The 23744-nt window shown below is 37.3% G+C and overlaps 1 protein-coding gene across 1 annotated transcript in view; it reads right to left on the bottom strand.

Moving 5' to 3' along the window:
- HMCN1 (hemicentin 1) overlaps positions 1-23402 on the bottom strand; it is a 231135-nt gene extending 207733 nt beyond the window's left edge. Inside the window, exon 1 of the mRNA XM_015813311.1 lies at positions 23111-23402. Coding sequence (XP_015668797.1) covers positions 23111-23402 — 292 coding nt within the window. The remainder of the gene's footprint in view (positions 1-23110) is intronic.
- Between the last annotated feature and the right edge of the window lie 342 nt (positions 23403-23744).

Below are 23744 nucleotides of genomic sequence, written 5' to 3'. Positions count from 1 at the left end.
GCATGTACTTATTTCCTATACATGTAACCAATTATATTGATACCTGCACACTTCCTCATGTATGTTGCAAAATAAAAAGAGGAACACGGGATACGCCCTTGGTTCACTCGTCCAGAGGATAGCCTGTGTGTTGTCTTCTCTTGTCGGTCAAGAGTCATGAGTGACCCCACCATAATTGTGGCAAACCGCAAAAGCCACACTTTATTATGAACATAATCCTTGCAATGACCCTGCAGAGGATCCTTGGCCCTTCTTACCAAAAGAGTGGCCACCCAAAACAGGAACATGGGCAGCTGTCTGTAGAAACAATAAGGGTGGTGAAATAATCCGGTTTCCTTAGCCTTATTGCCATAAGATACTCCTAAATGTAGGCATTTATCTGTACTTAATTGGACATCCTCATTTGCCTTCCTCCAGTGGCATTTGAGGCATTCATATCTCATTTCATTTCCTGTGTCACCTCTGAAAACTGGGAGTGCTCCAAGATCTATGCACACAGAGTCCATATAGATTACAAATCCTATCCAAGACTGCTGTCACTTGCTCATTCCAAGGAGTGACTATGGCTCAAGAGCTTCAAAAACTACCCCAAACTTCCATCAATCACCTGGATGAAATTATTGAATAGGACCTTCCTCCCTACAATAGAGAATAGCTTCAGAGAATTCCCAGGCCAACAGGGAATGATCTGTCTGCATCAAGGAACCAATAGCATCATCCCCCAACTCCAGATTGTGTCATCACTGCTCTGAGACAGTAACCAGAACGAACATTTGACCCTCTCTCCAACTGTGATTTGGGCCATCAATAACCTGGAGCAGGTCCATAGTTGCCTTCAGGGCCATGAATCCCAAGCCACGTCCAACTGCAGGCCAGATGAAGGCAGATTGAAATCCCTCATCACCATATGCCTAGGTAATTCCACTACAAACCCAGTCACAGAGTCAAGCAGATCAGGCAGCGTAGAAAAGCTGCTGCATAGCAGCGAGGGTGATATAGAAGTAGATCCCTGCAACTCAACTTCACAAAAAAAGTCTCACATCTACTGTCTGCTGGAAGCACCTGGAGGCCTTCAAAATCTGTCTCCTCAATGACAATCCCTCACACCTTCCCCAGAGTCTTGGTTAATGCTACATCTGAAACTCAGCTGGGCACTTCTCAGAGAGAGGAAATAGCCTCTCTGTGCCCAACCAGGTTTCAATAATGCAGGCCAGGTGAGCCTTCTTATCCACAGGAGGCCTTACTACAGAATGACTTAGCATCCAATAACAATAGATGAAACTCATGGACACTGAAGCTTCAGTGACCGGACCAAAGACAAATCACAATGCTGTGACAATGAAAGTTCCCGCTCTGACAACTGAGGGGAAATTGCAGCCATTTTTACTTTGCTTTCAGCTTGCTTTTTCTCCTGTTTAGAAATCAGATGTAGAAGGAGGGATGGGGTAAATGCTTGAGCTCAGCTAGCCATAATAATAATGCAGCTTTGTGGGAATTCAACGACACAAACCGATAACATTTTGGCGGGCTGAGGAACTGGAGAGGGAACCCGCGCTTCAGTCTAATTGGAGAATGTGATTTATGACTGCTTCATAAGGGTAGGAATTGCAACTTGTTACTTTGTATCTGGGAGAAGGAAATTTAGTTTTGAGTTCAACTATGTAGTGCCGATACTTTGTTTCCTGAATAAAATGTTCTTTAAGGAAGACTTTTTGCCTTGAAGTTCTTTTGATGGGTTTCATCTATCAGAACCATGACAGGTCTGGAATATGGCATTAGTGCTAAACACCAAGGTCACTTTTCCCAAGAATGGCCAGAGCATTGCCTATCACCATACCTCCCCATGCCCATCACCACCTTAATATTCCTTCCTCTTTATCTCTCTCCCCCACTTACCAAGACCTATCATTACAATATTTTACTTTCCCCAGATCCAGGCCCACAACCAAACAACCTAGTTGGAGTAGCTATCCAGCTCTGAAATCCTGATGTTTTTGTACAACACTCCACACCCAAACCTAGCCAGCCTCACTACTCCAACCAGCTACCCCCATGCCCCATTGTCATCCACAAAATAACAACCAGAAGATGGAACTTGCTAATTAGTGTTGCTTCCCATTTCACCTCCTATCTTTTTTCTATCTGTGTTCTATCAGCAAGGGTATTTTTGGACCCAGATTTAGCATTTTTCAGAAGAGCACTAAACCCATGTGCATAAATAGCCTGGCATATAGTTCACAGAGGTGGGAATTTGCTGCATAGAGACCTTACCTTGCACATTGTAACCTCTTAATCTGGCAGTTTGGCAGATAGTTAAAGCACTACACCACACTAACCTCGCCCAATGTTAAGGAAAATGACTAGTTGTTGTCTTCCTAATGGCAGGAGGCAGAGAAACAAAGCTGGCAAATCCATCCATAATTATAATTATCTTGGCCTACAGTAGGTGTATAATAATGCACCCTTCTTCAACTTTATTACTCTTGTTGAAAAGAGAGCAACCATGTGAGAAATGTAGTTTATGCTGGCCTACTTTTCTACTGACTCAAAGCTTGATAGATAACACTTTAGTATGGTTGTCTGGAAGAGCTCTTTAAGCGAACAGCCTTTCAGACAGACAATATGCAATCATAAATCTCCCAGTAGTTATCTGTCCTCTGTACAAAGGGCTCGCAGCTGCTACAATCTTTTTTTCTATTCCAGTATTATAATAATCCGATACTTGTCACTGAGGAATGTTACCAATTAGTCGCATTAATCCCTAAATAAACTAACATGAGAATGTGAGAAGAATTCTCTATTCCAGCACTGTTTTCCCACAGTAGCAATCAGATGCCAATGGAAAGTTCACAAGCAGGACAGGAAAGCAATAGCACGTAATCCTTGCAGAACATCCTATTATGTCTACTCTTGCTTGGTTTTTTTCCCCCTCTAAATAAGAAAGGCCCACGCATTGCAATTTTAATTGTAATGGAATCATTTCATCTTTCTGATGACTTTGATTGTCTTTCCAGCACTTAGTCCAGCTCATCAATGCTATTTTTGAGAAGCAGTGCCCTTTTCTAGAACTTAACAATGAAAACTGCAATGTTGACTTCAATTCTTCATATTGCTTCCCTGAAAATATCCATTCAGGCACTGATATCTTCCCTGTCTTTTGCATCCAAGACATATGCAAATGCAAGCATGCACACTGAGCTTCATTCATTGATCTTTCCTGGCTTTTGATTATTTAATTTTATGCTGATTGTTGCTCTTATTAGTAACATCTTCCAAAAATGGAAATTTTAATTAAATGTCTTTTGTCTTTTTGTTCTCTCTATTTGAGCATTTGTCATTTTTTTTCTTAATGTTTTCTGTTCATTATGTTGATGACCCCTTTAATTTGGTGATAGTTTTGAATCTATTTCTACTGGTGTAACTTTGACATATAGCAAGCATTCTAATATGATGTTCTTAGTTCTTCTATTTTTCTATTAATCCGTTTTTTTCTAAAATTTTCTTTCCTGAAATTATATGTGACTTTATCTGACTCTATGATAGTTTTCCTTGTACATAAATTAAACCTAAGGGCCCTGTGCTCATTGTTCCCAATTGCATGAACATCTTGTATAAAGTTCTAAGAATCATTCAGTTCCCTTGACGTGCCTTCCAGATTTAACCATCACAACATACTACAGATGTGCTACAAATGAACAATTGAACAATAGCATTTTATTCCTACTGCAGTAATAGAAAAAAATATAACACTACAGCTCTTCTTACGAACAGTTCATTGAAGGTTAAATAACATCAACTGACCAGGATTACATCTTTGTACCAAGTGGTTCTAAGTCAGAAATATGTCTTAAACTATTACATTTCTTCCTAGATAATATTAGAATTATTCATATTTTTGGGTTCTAACTTTCAAGCAGGGTTATGCTAGTTTTTAAGGAAGGATGGAAGGAAAATTGTGCCAGAAAAAACATGAGTAAATCCAAAATATATCCCAGATCCTATAGTTGATCCTACTGACACAAACATTGCACAGGGCCTTCCGTTATATGGAGAATTGGGAAGCTGGGTAATTTAGCCTTCATAATTCTTAAAAGTCAGAATGATATGACTAAGTGAAGATCTTAGACTTTTCCTTATGAGGTTTCAGCATCAGTTCAGAAGTAGCTCCAGACCTATATTCTCACAGGTCAAAATGAATGCTAATTATTTATGACTCGGTTCTGACATATCTGATACCAAAGTTCAGTTAGCCTCCTTTGAAATGCTACTGGTCCACAGAACTTGGGGATGATCTGATCCTAAATGGTGCATTGATTTATACCTCATTTCACTTTCTATCTCCTGGGAGTCAGATATCTCAAAGGGAAAATTGGCCTGATGGTTTTGTGGTTCTCTCTCACAGGAATTGCTTGGATGGATTTGTTTTGCACACACATGGACAATTGAACAATATATGAAACAAGAATTTGAACAAGTAAATTGCAAGCAGATTATTTTCTTTCTCTTTTATAGGAGTGAAACTATGAGATTCCCCTCTCCCCCTCTCTCCCCTCCAAAGCATAGCTCTGGAAAGAAAACATATTATTTGTTTCCCTGTTCTCAGCCCTGCAGCACTAGAGATGTTGAACACTGTTAACAACCTATTCTCAAAGTGCTTTTGAATGATATGGTTGTTGCATTATGACTGCATTAAGGTAGCTCCCTAAGATATATTAAGTGCACATTTATATTATGTATATATCAGCAACTTCATATAGTCTCCTGGCACAATCCTTGCAGTCTTTTGCAAGCATCCACAAAGGAGCATGAAGCACTACTAGACTGTTATTCACAAAACTCAGAATTTTTAATCCAAGGAAACTGCATGTTCACAGCACAACCACTGAAGCTTTTTCCCACTAAGTTTTCCTGACTAAAGATTCTACCTGTTAATGATTTATTATCTGATTCAGGGATTAAATCTTTTATGATCAGTGACTTTCCAATTTTCTTCCAGTTGAATCATGAGATTAATTACAGCAGGCAAACTTCCCCAAAGACTTTTCCTTATAACGGGAGTATGTGTTTGCAGCCATATTCCTTTCTGTCATGGTTAACTGTGAGACCTTCTAGATCTCCCAGTTACTATTCATGGACCAAGTATATCTTCTTAGAAGAAGATCAAAAATCCTCTTCCAGAGTGCACTAAGATTCCATAGGACAGGAGGAGATTCTGAGCAAACGAAATAACCATGGGGAAAAAAATACTTGAAAGTAGTAGGTATGAAACTCAATGCTGAATAGCAAATGAATCAATGGTTTCTTGACTAATTTATATTTCAGACAGAATATACAGTATGATCATAAAATGCATTTATATTAATTACACAGCTATTCTGGTTAACCACTTGCTACTGCTACAATTATGTTACAATTCCATACAATTGCCTTGGTAAGCCAAGCCTACTTGACTATATAAAATCTACTGTTCAGTAAACATGCATAGATTAATCTTGACCAGGTGGAGAGAGGCATTGACAGAATTTGAAGGTTTCACAAGTGGTTAAGTGCTAAAAATGTGTTCTAAGTTAGCATCATGATAGCTTGATATTCATTTCATCATTTGTCGCCTTCCACAATATCCATGCTAATAGAGAATGCTTTTAAACTATTATAACAATGTAATGTAATGTAACATAATGTAGTATGGTACAATGCAATGTAATGCAATGCAATATAACACAATACAACACAATACAATAAAATAATAATCTTGTCTTTCTAACAATCCTTTTGGAATTACTTCTGATTGTTTTACAATTGCAGTCTGACAATTTGGCAAACCAGAATTTGAATCCCATTTAATTCAGTGGGCCATTTTTTTATAGGACAAGGAGATAACTACTGCTGAATGTTTCACCAATAGAGAGTAAAAATTAATTCCAGCCTTGCCTTTTAAACATTCCTTATTGATAGTATTTGTGTCAAGGATGATCTCAGAATTTCTAAAATATGCTTATGTAACCAGTCCATACTCATTTTAGAATGAGTTCTATTTAATTGATATCTTCTGAGAATGCAGTCCTCCAAGCATAACATAATTATAAAATTGTCATAATAAAATTTTAATATACAACAATATGCACAATATGCCTGTGCTCATAATCTTACTAAAGCACTACTGTCTCTGGGCACCTTAAAACAAATTTGTAACAATTTAAGTTTAGATGAAAGGCATTTCATTTTACCAGGTACATAAAACATTATGCTGAGTTACAGATATATGTATATAATATTGACATGTCAAATTAGAAGAGAAAAAAATCAGAAACTAAAACTGAATTATTGGCAGAAATCTGGCATAAAAACATCATTAGCTTGTATCACACACATCCTAGCTGTTAATCTATCTAACATATATAATGGCATAGGAGTGAATTTCTTGATGAATTGTAATTAATTCATTTTGTATTGCAAGCTGGTTTGTAATTTTTTTTCCTTCAAATAGAATAGACTTAATGCTAGTGATAGATACTGGTTTGTTTGGGTTAAGGTTTATATGCTACAAACAAACCATATTGTCAATTTAATGTGAGTGAATACAGCTTAGTGTCTTGGGAAAGTAAAATGTTGTTTTTAATATTGCCTTTTCCAATGACAGGTTGATTCTGCTAATTAATTTTTATGCAAAATTATGAACACAACCTAGCACAGTGATGGCGAACCTTTTAGAGACCAAGTGCCCAAAAACTGGCCCCGCCCCCACTCCACCCCTGCCCCGCCCCCACTCCACCTACACCCTGCCTGCCCGCAGGGCCACTCACCGCCTCCAGGGCCCTCTGCAGATTGCCCAGGCAGCCCAGCAGCACCATGGCGGCCACGCCCTCTGCCCGTGCCCCACAGCATCAACTGTGTGCAATGGGGCATGAGGGCAGAGTCTTGTCTACGCTGCCTGGCTGCCATGTCCTTGGCTGCGCTGCTCCGTGTGGGCCACGCTCAGAGGTGACTCTCCTCCAGGGGGGCTGCTGGTGAGGAGGGGGTCGTGGGAGAGGCAAGTCTGGGGCAACGGCACATGTGCCCACAGAGAGGGCTCTGCGTGCCGCCTCTGGCACCCGTGCCATAGGTTCGCCACCACTGACCTAGCACAAATAAGAGGCAGTATCACAGTAAAAGATGAATAGCTGAGCTTCTGATTTATATGATTTAGATTTATCATTTCATGAATGTTAAGTGAAGGCCAGTTGGTTCAACAAGACTCGATCTTCAGGGAATCTCAAATTTGGTTGTTTTTTTTTTAAAAAAAATTACTTAATAACAATAGCTCTTAGACTTATAAATCGCTCCATAGTGCTTTAGAGCACTCTCTGAGTGGCTTACAGAATTAGCATATTGCCCCCAATAATCTGGATCCTCATTTTACTGACCTCAGAAGGATGGAAGGCAGAGTCAACTTTGAGCCAGTCAGATCGAACTCCTGGCAGTGGGCAGAATTAACCTGCAATATTGCATTCTAGCCAATGTACTCCTTAAATATTAATGCAGCTTGTTTTTTTCCATCAAAGAGCTATATTATCTTCATTTGCCGCAATGTTGTTCTTCTTGTCATTGTTGTTTTAGGTTGATGTTCCAAAATCTGAAAACAGGCTCTCGTAAAATTAATAACCAATATCTTTAATACTTTTCTTTATATCACAATAAATATTATAATTGAACAGCAATGTCTAGTTAAACTCTGGGATTGTATTCAAGAGTTTGGGAATGTATATCACCAAGACCAAATGTTATAATCCTTTGTTCTTTTCAGCTACATTAAATCTCTGGCAAAATAATTACAGAATTATGACAGAATAATTCTGTATTTTCCCAGTATAGGGCTAACTACATGATCACTTGCAAAAGTTCTCAAGTTCAATACTTGACCTAGCTAAAATGGTCTGTAGACAGAAGAAAATTCAGATGTACACCCATATATGACTTAGGACTGCAAGAAAAACAATTGCAACTAGCCTGCCTTCCATTTGAGGACTTGTATACTGCATGAACCAGAAAGAGGGCTGAGAAATATCTACAGACCCCTCACATCCTGGACATAAATTGTTTCAACTCTTCCCCTCAGAATGCTGCTATAGAGTATTGCATGCCAAAACAACCAGACATATAGGTTTTTTTTGCCCCATGCCATCATTCTGCTGAACACTTGATTCCCACAGCGCTATCTCATTTCTCATCTTTTCTCATCTTCTCATCTTTCCTAGTGTTTTCTCCTATTGGTTTCTTATGACTTACCAATTGTTGTTTGTAACTTATGATTAATGATTGTAACTATGGTTGTAACCTATGACCTATTACTTGCTGTTTATATGTACACTGTGAGCTTATGCACTGAAGACAAATTCCTTGTGCGTTGGATCACAGTTGGCTAATAAAAAAGTCTATTCTATTCTATATTCTTGCACAACTAACCTCAGATATTACTCTTCTGTAATCTTGATATTTATTCAGGGCTCCAGAAAATCAGCAAGGCTTGATTTTTAGATAAACACAAACAGAAACAAATTAAAGCTTTGCTGAGCTGAACTGGGATATAGAACTCTAGTATCCATATAATAAATTGGATAATTACTGTATATAGCTAATCCTTCTTGTTGCTCTCTCTACATATATATCTATAACCCTATATATTTGGGGATTTAATTCCCATAATCCCTACATATCAAGGACAAAAACAAAATAACTTGAACAATCCCAAAATAAATGGGTATGATGCCAAATCCTAATTTAGGAGCTACTCCCAATAAAGTTTAGAAACAGATTGTCCTAGCAAATGCATGTGAAACTGAGAGCATAATTACATGCCACTATTTCAGTCTGAAAAGTGTATGAAGGTTTGACCTATTTCGATGCAGATTTTGGTTTCTAACTCTCTGTGACAATGGTGCATTCCAATTTGCCTATCTTCACTGGAAAGAATTTATTCTAGTGATAGCCCAAATAAATTACAATGAAATCTTCCATTCACAATGTTCTAACCATTAAGATATTGTAGATGGAATATCACTAGATTAAATCCTTTCCAGTAGGAAATAAAGAACTGGAATGTACAACATTAATATTGTTCATTCAACCAGAGAAACCATGCATTCCATAAGAATATAACTTTTGGTATGTAAAAGATATTTTTCAATCATCCTAACCTTGAAAATTAGCTTTCATTTTCTCAGGGCAGGCTGGCCATTATATTGTGAAAAAGATTAAGCACTTAGTATGGAACCATACCAAAGAAGCTGGTGCACATTTGAAGTTACAGGACTTTATGTGTTCCTTTATCAAGTCCCAAATGATGCAGCTGTGACAAACTAAATTTCTTCCTCAAAGGAAAAGAAAAAAGAAATTAAGGTGTCCTAGATTCCTGGACATCTTCCACTCCTACTTTGACATGTAGCTAAAGAGTAGGAAAGGAAAAGATTCTGCTCAACTTGTATCAACTTGTATCATGATAAATTTACGCATTTAATGCTACTGAATGAAGCATTCTACATAATGTGAGACACATACAATGTTGTATTTCAGAGGATGGAAAACTTTTTAGGGACTGAGTATAAGTGCATGACCTTATGCAATCCCAGAGGCATCAAAGCCCTTTTTAAATGAAAAAGAGGCTTAATTCATTCAACGCTCTTATCCCCAAGGTTTCATCTGACAGCTCCAAAATCTGTTATATTCTAACTCATAATTTCACCAGATTTCAATATTGTCATTAAAATCTCAAGTCACAACAAAACCTTGCTAATTTTAATGTAAGTATTACTAAAATGGGGGAGGGTTGTAGATATATGCCATCTAAAGACACTGCAGGCACCAGGTTGTCAATCCTTCTCTTTTTATTAATATGGAATAATATCACACTATATTGTGTATGAAAGCTATGGCCCTGGGTCTTTCAATTATGTTATTAAATAAGTTCTAATTCCTCTTTATCCAGAAGTTTAATGATATTTTCCTAACTATATAATAACAAAGCTTTAAGCTTCTAGATTATGAACATGCTCTATTTCACAAGGCGGCAAATTTTGAGTGAAGAACAATTAAACAGAGCAGTTGTCCATTGGGAAAGATGAGTGATGTATCTCTACATTTCATAAGCCAGTATCATAATCTTATTTCTGTTCCAGAAATTTTATGGAGGAAAAGGCACAAGTCTTATAGGTTAGGTATTCACAACTGTAGACATGCTTAGTTCCATCGTTCCATTCCATATTATTACCTGCAGATTGAACATCTGTATGGTGCTAACTAACAACTGGGATGATTTGAAAGTCTGAGACAGTATCATGGCAGCTATAGTGGTTGGGGTGAGCAGAATTGATCAGAAAGTACCAATTTTGCAGAAAGACAAGCCAAAGAGGTAAAAAACAAATAACGTCCTTAAGAATCTTCACACAAGAGAAAGGGAATTTGACTCCAAAAAACAGATACTCACTAAAGCACTTCCTTTTTTTTTTCTTTTTTTCTTTTATAAAAAGTTTTTTATTTATAGTACAATTAAAAACAAAGATGAACATAACGTGACATTCCAAAATAAATATTCCTAACAATTTGTTCCTCTTGATACATGTAATTAATACATAGTTCTTGATCTCTATATAAACATATTCTTCTATAAAATACAGTTATATATACAGTTATATATAATTCTATCTTAATGCTAATTTAAAACCCGAGCAGTTCTCCTTGATTCACACCAGTGATAAAATTTGTCCCAGATCTCGAAATAGTCTGATTCTGTCTTATCCTTCATTTCCATTGTGAGCCTATCCATTTCAGCACACGATAACATTTTATATATAATCTCTTCTTCTGTTGGAATTCCTTTATTCCTCCAGTTTTGAGCATACACCAATCTAGCAGTCGTGAGAATGTAAAACACTTCTTTATTGGACAAGGAATCCTTTACAAGATTATTTATAGCGTACTTTATCCATTTAATATACTGTTACATCCAATCTGGCTTTTTAAGAACTTCCTTATCCAAATATATGCACTTGCCTGTAAATCTTTCAAGGGGAACGGAATTGCCTCATCACAGTGCATATACGGTACCCAAAAGAAAAGAAAATACTTTAATTGTGAATGCTCCCTCCACACACAAAATCAATGCCAAAACTAATATTACTAATAGACCTACTGTGGCTAAAAAAAACATGCATGGGTGAGATTCCAGATGTTCCTTGCACATGTTAAGTGAACACATCCTGCTACGCAAGCTAATTCTGCAAACCTAAGATATATTAGAAAAATACTCGAACCCCTTGAATCCCTGGGAGATGGCCAGTTCCTTAAAATAATATTTCCAAAGAAATATTTCACTTTTATGCCTGAAAGGTGTGATTCCCTTTGATATTTTTGTTCCTGGCTAAGCTCGACAGTTAGTTTGAGCATGACGAATGGAACTTCTATTTGGCTCATAAGCAATCTATATTTTAAATGTATGCACTTTTTCCCCATAGACCAAGGCTGTAGGTGTAGTAAAACTCAACCTATAGCTACAGTTAAACCTTTAAAATAAGTTGGCAAAGAAGAGCTGGGCCAGAGTATGACATTATTCTCTAAGGCAAGGGTGTCAAACTTGATTGTATCATGTGATGTATTGTGACGTATCACGACATGTTTTGCCTTTGTGGACCCGGGGTGGGAGTGGCCTGTGCATGACACATCCAGCCTGCAGGCTGCCAGTTTGACACCCCTGCTCTAAGTGCTCTGTAGTGTTATAAAATCAGGGGTTCGTTAAATAAAATGCTAGAAAAGGAAAAAGAAAAACCTGTAAAACCAACTTCTATGGGTTTAGCCAAGTTGTAATGTTTAGAAGCAAAATAGACAATTTTGTGACACCTTAAAACAGTGGTGGTGAACCTATGGCACGGGTGCCAGAGGCGGCACTCAGAGCCCTCTCTGTGGGCACGCACGCTGTCGCCCCAGTCCTAGGCCTTCAGCTGGGTTTTATAAAATCTTTTCACTTTAGGCCTCCGCCACCATGTACAAAAAAAAAAGGTTCAATCAATCAGTCAATTTCAACTTCTCGCAGGAAAAAAAAGATCTTGCAAAGTTGGAATTGATTGATTGAACTTTTTAGTCCCACCCAGTCTGCCGTTACCACCGCAGCCACGCTCACCCAATGGGCCACACCCACCCAATAGGCCACACCCACCCGGCACCCGACGATGCATAAGTGGGTTTTGGGTTGCAGTTTGGGCACTCGGTCTCTAAAAGGTTCGCCATCACTGCCTTAAAAGATTAGCAAATTTAGTTATGACATACAGATATTCATAAAATGCATTCCAACTCATGGAAACCTAAATGAGATGTCAAACAGTAAAAGACCAGAAAACTTTGTGAGGTTGATATGTAGTGGTGTCTCAGTTGAAAAGGTCTCCACATTTATTGAAGTGACTTGCCCACAAAATGCTGCAAAGGTATCGGCAATATCAATTATCCACCTTTTACATTAATTTTTCAGAAAACAATGTTACTCAGACAATTGGCATTGCCAGAGGGTTATCTGACAGCAAGGGGAAATGCTCTGTAAAGAGGGAACTCTTACTTCCCTTCTCAAATTCTCCATTCTCCAAAATGGATTCCCTAGAAAGTCCTGTTGACAAAACAGCTTTGTTCTATACTGAACTTTCTCTGAAGGTTAACACTTGCATTGCAATTAAAGAGCCTTGTGGTGAATCCAGACTTGTCATCTACCACTTTGCATACAAACAGCTCCCCCACAAAATGTCATCTGAGAATTTCTCCTATTCTTTATAATTGTTTTATTTGATTCTAAGACCTGATATGAATGACCTCATTCTGTATGCACTTATTTAAATATTCCGTGCCACTAAACAACTTTATGGAACAGATGGTAACAATTTTTTTTTTACTTTTTTTGCACACAAAAAAATACGTTAATACAGATAGGAGACTATTTTTACTGGCCAGAGAAAGGTATGTATCTCACTTTTCCATTTTTTTAAAAATTTCAGTTGGTGATGATTAGATTTACTTTCATAAAATCGAGAGGTGAACATTTAGAAATGTTGACTGATGCCTGAAAGTATATTCATTTTTGCAGTCATTAGATTAAAATTTCTGCTTTCCATAATAAGAAAAATATAGGAAATATTAGCAATGAATGCCAAGATCCCTTCAACCAAGAAAAACGCAAGGATGGAATTACAAGTTACACTGCATACAGGATTCCCATCCAGATAGCAATCTTGTGTCATATTCATTTTCTTACTCCTGCAACACTTAGACACATTTTACTTATCACATGCCATTGTCAACACATTCTATACATTTTGCCATTCTTCACAGTGGTAAATAAAAGAGAAATATGCTGTAAGTAAGAGGAGTTCCAAAAAATTAATTGTCCAAACATTTTCACATTATATTTCATTTGGGATTTATTTGACATCTTTGATTACCTATGGAATTCAAGATTTATGTTGCTATGGGCATATTTTTATGTCTGAAACAAAAGCCCTTGCAGAGAGTCAGTCAGCTTTTGCCATTCTTGGCCAATAGCTTTAACACAAAGTATTGTCAATCATTACTCGCCTATTGGCCAGGTGTTCACAGATTGCTCATTGGCTCACAAGGCAGCAAAATGTAGCCATTTCTCTGATGGGATTAGAATGAAGTATCCTTCTAGGAGGATGAAGTGAGACTCTTAAAGTACGGTAATATATTAGGAATAACTGACACAGCAAGCATCAGATCATCAGTGAGGCAATGGGTTCATTTTAATCTATTATTTGGGAAGCCAAAGAAGTGAGAGAAGGGGAAATTTCAAGTTTTGAATGGGAATCATAAAGATATAGGGAAGATAGATAGATAGATAGATAGATAGATAGATAGATAGATAGATAGATAGATAGATAGATAGATAGATAGATAGATAGATAGATAGATAGATAGATAGATAGATAGATAGATAGATAACCTTTATTGTCATTTTTTTATTGTGGGCACAATGGCACACATTAAAAATGAAATTTAGTTGTTTGCTCTCAAAGGGTACACATACATAACACACATTTAAACATACTATATACAACATATGTATAGACCTACACCCTTACATATAAGTAACATATAAATATTAATCACTGTCCATCTTGAATACATAACGGAAGGAGGAAGCTTTAGAGTTCACAAGGTTAATACTGTATGAAACAAAACTGTGACTGAATCTGGATGTTCTGCTTCAGATACCACGAAGCCTCCTCCCAGAAGGTAACAAGGAAAACAGGTCATGAAGAGGATGTGTAGACTGATGCTTTTATAGATGACAAGAAAATTGTAAGACCTGGAAGTATGTTGAAAAACAGGGAAACGGCAGATATAGATATTATAACTGGAGAAATATTGAAGTATCAATGCAGTTTGTAAAGTAGCTGCACAACGTGAATGTGCATTTGAATACCGCATCATAATTGTACAGGGAAACAATAACACGATTTTTCCAAAGAAAAAGTAACAAAAATGGATGCCAAAACTACAGGGGTATTAGTTGATTAACTATGCCTGAAAAGATCCTGGCAAAATTCTGACTGAAAGTGTGACACGGGTGACAATGAACAAAATCTGAGAAGTATGGCTTGCCTTAGAACAGGCAAGATATAATGACCAGGAGATATAATGACCAGATTTTTACACTGAGAAATGCTTCAGTGTCAGAAAGTTAATAATATGCTTTCTGGTTTAGAGAAAGAATTCAGTAAAGTGAGATTGAATTCTGGAACTTTTGCATGAATACAAAGTTGGAAGTTGGTTACTAAATTCAGTAAGAATAATAATATATGCTGGAAGTCAAGCATTAGTGAGAATTAGTGAAATGGTTAGCAAACAGTTCAGCACTGAGTCGAGTATGATATCTCCTTGACTATTCAATGATTAATGGATAAATGTATATGGAATGTTTGTGATGATATTAGAAGTGTGTTAGTCAGAGAGATGAATGAGGGTGGCTTTCAAAGGACCCACCCACCATTATCTCTCTTGGGTCCTCTGACTAGCTGAAGGAATGTAATAAATTTCTTCCTTTGTCTTCTGATATTTTTCAGTATTCTTGAATTTTTCAAATCACTGCCTTGTGTTAATATTCTTTGATTACTGTTTTAGGTTATATTATAGCCTCAGTATGCTTGTATATTCTTTGATTCATGTGTCTTATTATGTTATTATACTATTTTCTATGTTGCCTTGGAATAAACTTTAAGTCTTCATATTGCTTCCAAATCCAAAAAACTCTGTGATCCAACTCTCCTGGCCTGAGGAGAGAAGCAATGTAAACATTTCTTGTTTTAGTACATAAAATGAGTGATAAGAGGTCATTAAAAATCATCTGTACCACATTTTTCCTGGACAATTATATTTCAAACTTGCATTTGAATCTTTCACTCTAAAACTCAAACATCTAGATGCAGTCCAGTAAATATCCACAAATATTTTAATTCTACCACTGGAGGAACAAAAGCAAGCAATATAGTGTCATTTCTGTCAGGCAATGTTAGAGGCAAAAGCAAAGGAAATTATATATGATTTAATTTCTACAACAACTACGAACCAAAGAACTTAGTAAGAATGTGCAAAGGCAAAGAAGAATCCACTGGATAAAAGTATCGAATAAATAATTTAAGAGGCATTTCCAGCTTTGCTTTCTTTTGATAACCAAAGGACTTCCCTTAGCATTTAATTTAATTGGATCCTAAGAATACCTTTTAAATTTAACTAGATCCTAACAATACCATTTCATTTCACTATCTGAAAGCATTGCAATAATGTCAACCAAGCTATTCAGTATAATGTCCTCATAATCATTAACAAACTGCAGGTTGGACCACATATGAATTCATTAATTGGTGTTTATAGCAATATCAAATGTGTGGTAGAATTATGCAAATTCTTCAGAAGAAGAATTTTGCTTCAAAGACCTCCTATGAAATATCTCCCTTAGTATAATTAAATTTTTAAAATAGTTTGCTTCACTGTGAACCGTACATCCACACTCATAAGGAGACAGCCAGGAGCAGTTTATGAAGCAGCTACAAATGCCTGGGAAAAGACATAGCTGCTTTAATCACTTGGAAGAAAAGTACTTCTTATACATTCTCCTATAGGAATACACTGCTTTTGAAATAGTATTTGTGAATTACCATAAGTAAGAACATTCCAATCCTTTTCAAAACCAACATCTTTTAGGAGGACTCCAATCAACTTGGGTCATCAAGAATCAGCTAATCAAATGGGACAAACTCACAACATGGATATGCAAAACATTAAAAAAAAAAAGGCTTGATCTGCCTGTAAATGAAACTTTTACCTCTCTTTATTTGAAATTGCAAAACAAGAAAACATCTCATTCTCCCCAAATGACTTTTTTCTTTCTTCTTGTCCAAAAACAATTATTAGTAAAACAATCGGGCAATTCCAGCTAAACTTAACTGACTGTTTAAAAAAAAAGAGAGAGTTCTTTTGCAAAACCAATTTTCAGCATACCATTGTGCAGCCTAAAGGAATGCAGGAAATGTTTCAATGATATTCAGCTTCCCTTGAGATACTCATGATATTCATGAAAACTAACTAGTGGCTTAGGCATATTATATTGGGCTTCCTGCTTACATTTAACCCTCTCTATGCTCCCGCACTAAGCTCTTTCTATGCCCAGCACTAATTTAAATAATATGACTGCATTCCAGTTGCAGAAATTCTTCTCCTTGAAACAGAAGTGAGAACTGGGAGAGAAAAAGCTTGAGTCTAAGAAGTTCAGACTATTGACTTTCCATTTTTTTAAAGCACAGAGCCAATTGCAAATGTTGCCTGGGTAAGGTGCTTAAAAATGTGGTTTTAAATTTGACATCTTCTTAAATAAGAAGAAACTTTATTTCTCCTTCCTGTTTCCCATATTTTCAAAACTCTGAGTGAAACTAGAATACAAATCAGTCATAATGTCTATATCCCATCTCCCTTGAGCAATGTATGGTTGGGAAACAATTGTGTGCAAGTATCAAGCCAGCTTTCACAATGAATTCCAATTATCAGATTCATTCCTGTAAGAATCCTCGTGGGCTGCCTTTGAAGACAATCCGTAAGGTGCAATTTGTTCAAAATGCTGTGGTGTAAGCAATAGTGGACACATCTCATTGTGCCCAGTTGTCACCATGGCTACACGAGCTGCACTGACTGTCAGTTGCATTCCAGGTGCAATTCAAAGTGCTGGGTGTTATCTTTAAAGGCCTTCATGGCATAGGGCATGATTATCTGAGGGACCATCTCTCTCTTCCATTGTTTTTGCCCATCCGGTATGTTCAGGCATATCTGTTCAGACAGAGTGGGTGAGTTCTAGTTCCCTTCTACTAAAAGTTGGCATTTTGTGGGACTGAGTGTGCTTTTTGTATTGTGGCTCCTACCCTCTAGAACACCACCTCCATAGATATAGATACCCACTCTCCTGGGGTTCTGAAAACCCCTTAAAATATGGATTTAACCCCAGAACTGAGGTTAATATGTTTGGAGGGGGAGTTGTGCTGTTTGACTTGCTGTATTGGGTCTGTTCTGTTTTATTTTTAGTTTTAATTCATTTATCTTAGTGTTAGATTTTGAAAGCCAGCCATGAATCTATTGAAGTGGGTAGCTATCATCAATTTAATGAAATCATCAGCATCATTATCCTCATAGGTCCATGACATATAAAGAATCAAGTTAAACCATTTGGTTAAAGTAGTATTAGTGCTGGGTTGAGCAAAAACCAGGATCTTAAAGCCTTGGGAGAACTCATGAAAGATGACATCATTTCCAGCAAGTACTGCATTACACTGAACAAGTGGGTAGGGATGATGGAAACAATGGTAGTTATGAAGAAGCACTATTACTTGCACTATTTGGAGTTGCCTGATTACTCTTCCCTCTCTTCCTTTCCTAGCACAAGGTGAAGTGTCAAGAAGAAATGATACAGGTCAAGTAATACAGAAGAAGCAATGCATTACTCAGCTTTCCAAAACAGCAAATTCAGTGTCATCTACTACTTCTTCTCCTTCTCATCTATTATCTGGTTCTTTGTACTCTTACATAACAAGAACACCAAGTCTGGAGTAGAGGGGGTAAGCATTTGGTCACTCATGAAGGCTAACATCTTCCAGGAACCTTTAAATTTGTCTTGGACCTAGTAGAGGGCCCTAACTTCTTCATAATGTTAGGAATATTCATATCCAAACAGAAGATTTCATACAAATCTTGGCACTGGTATCATATTTTGGGGCAGCTATGGGATATATCTGAAGGAATACTCTGAAAGGATGTTTAAGATTGTCTATAAAAGATGTTTAAGATTGTAAAAGACAAGACCCATAGGGGGCCTTCTCTAATAAAAGATGTCCTATTTCTCTTAAATAGGATTGCATTGGTATAAACACTATACATAAATATTGGCATATTCATACTTTACACAATTCTCTACCCTCTTCTGTCTTTTTTAGTAAAGCCTTATCTAATATTAAGGAAATAGTCACCTTAAATACATTCCTTCATCTCATCTCAGCTTTCTGGGGACTTCCAGAAAGACTGCCAGCACTAGGTTAAAGAGATTGTCAATCTGAGATGCTCTTAAATAGGCAATTGCCTTAAAAAATCATTTAGCAAAACTACCAATATTTCAGCCATTAACCAAAAGAGCAAATGAAAAATGCCTCTCTTTTACAACTGCATTCTTATATTAAATAATATTCTCCCATTTGTAGCCTTCTAGATGTACAAAACAATATTTCTCCAAATTCTTAACCAGCTTGGCTATTGGAACTTGTTGGAAGAAGCTATAATAAGAACTCAGTGTTGCTTACTCCTTAGACTATTTTTTTTTCTGCCTCTATTTCTCCAATAACTGGAAAATAGCCACACAATGTGCATCTGTCTTAAGAACCTCCCAGTCCACATAATAATGCCTTCCTGGCCACAGCCATGAGATGTGAATACAAGATCCCGAAATTGTGCACCCCTCTCAAAAGGATCGGTGTGGTCACCATTCAGAACTAAAGATTCAGTGCTTCCAGATGTTGGTAGTAGCCTAGTGACCACTCTATCCTATGAGAGTTGAACTTCAACTTATTTTTTCCCATCAGAAACCTAGAGTCTCCAAATACTGGGACAAGACCTGGACGGCATCACCTAATTGGCCTGGGGTTAAAATGTACAGCTGGGTATCATCAGCATGCCAAAGATGTTTGACCCCAATGACCTCATCCAGTGGCCTCATATAAACAGGAAATGTGAGTGCATTGAGACCTGATGTACCCCACATGTCATTTGTCTCCTCTCCCATCTTCTTCCTCCCCTTCTAAAACTGATTAAACCCAGCAACAGAGACAGGAGAATCGTCAGAACCTCCTTTTTTTAACCTTGTTTAAAGAGACAGAGCAGTAGAGGTTTGCTTCAGTTACAAAATCTAGATCCTGAGCAAGTAATGAACCAATTATAATCAACACGATTAAACAATAATTCCAAAAAGGAAATTCCAACCACTGCCACCAGCTGACAATTAACTTTACATTGGCTTGAAAACTCAGGAAGAAGATGCAACTTTGTCCAAGACCAAATCTACAGAGGAGTCAATCCAAATTAAAATGAGAATGTGCAGAATCCAAGCTTACACTGGATGTCCTAACAAGTATTGCCAATATCAGAACATGCTGAGGAGACTCAAGTAACACCAAAGCCTTCTTTTAACAATCACCCTTTCAGCATTTGAGCTCAATCAACATGTGTTCCCAATATTTTCCCTCATGAATATGTCTCCTTCAAACCCAAAATACTGGCTTGTTGCCACTTTCAAAGCCTTAACTGAAAAGGGCTTAAGAACTGACCTCTAGGCCAGTGGTTGGGGAATTCTGGGACTTGAAGTTCATACATCTTAAAGTTGCCAAGGTTGAGAAACACTCTGTCTGGGGAATTCTTGGAGTTGAAGACCACATATCTTAAAGTTGCCAAGGCTGAGAAATATTGCTCTAGGGTTTTCCCCCAACTATCTTTTCCCAATTCCAACTAATTCCTCAGTTCACATTTTTGCATCAATTACACACTTCTTCTATCAGCTAATTTTTTCTAGTCTTGCATCTTCTATTTCTGCGGGACTTGAGGAAAGGACTAGCAGATAGATCTGGATGCTTCTCTCTCTAAGGTTTTCTGTTCCAACAAGAGCCAAATTTCACAAAATTCCAAAGCTCTTGCATGAAAATCCATTAATCTTCTAGTGAAAATTTCAAATTTCAACTACCTTGTATACAAGTTTCAACTAACTTGTATAACTATCTCAGTAAGGTTGGCCAGATCACATTTAAAATATGTTTTAACTGTATATTTTTTTTATTTCTGACACATGGGCTACTTTATGAGAGGAGTAATGTAATACCTGGTGATAAAAAATTCCATCCAATTGCTAGAATGAGGATTCAGGATATGTCAAATTCACTACAGAATAGCTTTATGTTAGCAATCTAAGTAAAATATTGCCTGTTTGCACAAACACATAACAGTCTCAGCTTTTGAAGCAGTTATGCAAGACCACCAAAGGGCATAGTTATTTAGTGCTTAGACCAGGGGTCCTCAACCTTGGCAACTTTAAGACTTGTGGATTTAGTGCTTAGACCAGGGGTCCTCAACCTTGGCAACTTTAAGACTTGTGGATTCTGGGAGTTGAAGTCCACAAGTCTTAAAGTTGCCAAGGTTGAGGACCCCTGGCTTAGACGAATAGATGCGCGCTAACATATCTTGTAAAGTATTTTTTTTATGTTCACCTAAAATTTATGTCTATAAAGATTCCCTTTCCCTTTATAGTCTACTTCCTAATTCCAGGAATGCAGCTGTCATTTATTTCCAGGACAACACTGACAAAAAAAAACCCCTTCAGTTTATTATACTGTGATTGGCACTCAGCAGCTTTTGTTTGATTTTTTTTTAAAGAAAAGTTGAAGGAAGAAGAGCTATTGTTGCTCTTTAAGTTTTGGTCATGATGAAAATACTTCCTTTGCTGGCATATTTTAACAACTTGAACATCTTACAAGGAATGTCTTTGTCCTTAAATAACAGCTAGTGATTTACCAGACTCTTCTTTAAAATAACATTAAACGCTCTTTCCTTTGTAATGATGTTTATGTTTATACATAAAGCAACATGATCATGTGGCTTCTTGACAAAATAGTAATTTAAAAAAAAAACAAGTCAATGTCTTTAATAAGAGAGAGCAAGAGTTATCATCTGGAAGCATATCTTCAATAAAAGTAGGGTTCCCATTTCTGACAGAAGCTTTTTAATAATTCCTTGCATTTCTAAAACTGGAAAAATCTGGACAAGTCATTATCCTGTAACATAGTTGTTTTTTTCACGACAACTATTGTTTTGAAAAATCACACCACAAACTAGCTTGTAGTTAATGTGTCTTAAACTGTGTTTGTGTTTCAGCATACTCTGAGGATCTGGCAATGTCACCTAACACTGTCAGTTGCTCAAACTGAAATCAGTTTAGCCCCATCCAATTCCCTAGCAATCTGGAAGAAAGTTGGATAAAAAAATGTTATCTAAAATACTCCAATGGGATTCCAATGTTAGGCCTTTGGGCCCTCTGCTGGTACACATTGCACTGCAATGGCAGTTTCTCTCAAAATATGTTGGTGCCTCACATGAACAAAAGGGAAAACAAAAGAAAGAAAACAAATTCTTGCTCTGAGGAAAAAACTCTAGGCCATCTAGTGAAAAATGGCTTTAAGCATACATCCCTATTATCTTATGAATCATACTAAGAATTTCACCATTCAATAGCTACCTTTTCCTTAAAGAGCATGTAGAATCATAGCTGGAAAGCAACATCTCTTATCATTCCCACAACTCAAACAAATTCCAGATGACTTCATTCCACAAAAGCTCCGGAGAAAGAAGTAACTGGAAGTTCAGATTTTTAAACAGATTTTGTTTGGTGTTTGAAATGGTTTCTGTACTTTTACTGCCCTAGCCTGGGAAGTCTTCATTCTCTTTCTTTTAAGGATCATTCAAAGATGTTTGACAAAAAAAAGAAAGAAAGTCCAAAGAAAAGAATAGAAAACAGATGCTACAGAGTGAGAGAGAAAGCAGGAAGAATGCACGGTCAGCATGTAGAAGGAAGGCAGGGAGGACAATGAGGAGACAGCTGAAGCACCAGCCATAAAATTTGATTGTATCTCAAGAACTTTTCATGGGAAATACAATGAGTTTCAGTGGGGAGTATTTATATATTTGGAGAATATATAAAACACATCCTGCCTTTTCCAACCTGGAGCCTCCAGATGACTACAGCTCCCATGGGAATTAATTGTGCTGGCTAAGGGTGAAGAGAGTTGTAAACTCCCAGTCCAAGAGATACCAGGTGAGTGAAGGCACCTGTATGTGACTCATGGTTATTATTCTGAGGAAGGGGCTTCTAAAAGAAAAAAAAATATTTCACTTACAATAAAAAATTGAAAACATTGATTGAAAACATGACATAGCATGTTTGTATACTGAATAGAAACTGATGTTTAGGAATATCGTATTTTCTCCACAGATACCATTTACAGTTAATAAAGCTATGTTCTGGGGTTATAAACTCTGTTTTCAATTCATAATTCAATCCAGCAAAAATAAAACCCCTGTGTAAATCTAATAGGGATAATTCCCAAACAATGCACCTCTTTTGGCACATTAATATGTTGCAGGAAGTACATTCATTTAATTAAAGTCTCTTGAAGTTTCTTCTGTGAGAGTTTCTTTCCAATCACCATTCTATGAATGGAAACAATTCGGTACGGTCTCTATTTTTCTGAAGTTTATAATGTCTTTTTTAATTGATCACTATTTGAAGACAACCTGGTCTTGTACATCCCTGGTCCTTTTATTTGTTACATATCTCTCTCTCTCTCTCTCTCTCTCTCTCTCTCTCACACACACACACACACACACACACACACACACACACACACACAGCCGGTAAATTTTAATAAACCTAAAAAATCCCCAACTATCTGTGTAGGCATGTCTTCCTAAGTAGTTCCCAATTTTAGAGCACTTGAAAATATTGCCTTACCTGGATCATGGAAGGGAACCAGTGCAAAGTTGTAAAGTGGCCTCTTGGGTCTCTTCAAAGAGGTCTCCAAAATTTTGGAGGCACCTTCAATGACCTGAACTAAGTCATCGTACATTGAGCCAGTCACGTCAAACACAAAAGCCAAGGTAGATGCGCCTTGTGGGATTTCTTCCAGGGTGGGCTCAGGTTCTACTACTCCATTTTGGGCACAGGTAAATGAAACAAGGAGGACAAAAAAGAAGGATGTGCAGAATCCTACGGCCCGCAGGGGGACATTGTCATGGAAATCCATTGCTTTCCCTCCTTTTCTCTGGTAACTCAGCAACGTGCTCAGCTTCCCACCTCAAGCATCACAAAGGATCCAGTCCAGTTGTGAAGAATGCATTGGATCAATCTTTTCAAAGCAGCAGCAGAAGTCCTCTCCCCCCCTTCCTTATTCTCCCCCCCTCCAAGAACTTTACTTTCCACAGATTCAAGAGAGGCAGAGAAACATGTTTACTTTTGCCTGTGCAAGTTGCTGGTTCTTCTTCCCTTCCCCAGCCGCAGTTTATAAGAGTTTGGCAGCCTCTCCCTGAGCTAAGAGAGAAGGAGTCCCATTCATATCCCCCACGCAGCTGCTGCTACTTCTGTTGCC

This window comes from Protobothrops mucrosquamatus, unplaced genomic scaffold (assembly GCF_001527695.2).
Source record: "Protobothrops mucrosquamatus isolate PMUCROS unplaced genomic scaffold, P.Mucros_1.0 scaffold151, whole genome shotgun sequence".
Classification (NCBI taxonomy): domain Eukaryota; kingdom Metazoa; phylum Chordata; class Lepidosauria; order Squamata; family Viperidae; genus Protobothrops; species Protobothrops mucrosquamatus.
The sequence above is the reverse complement of the archived record's forward strand: the minus strand, read 5'-3'. Positions and strand labels throughout refer to the sequence as shown.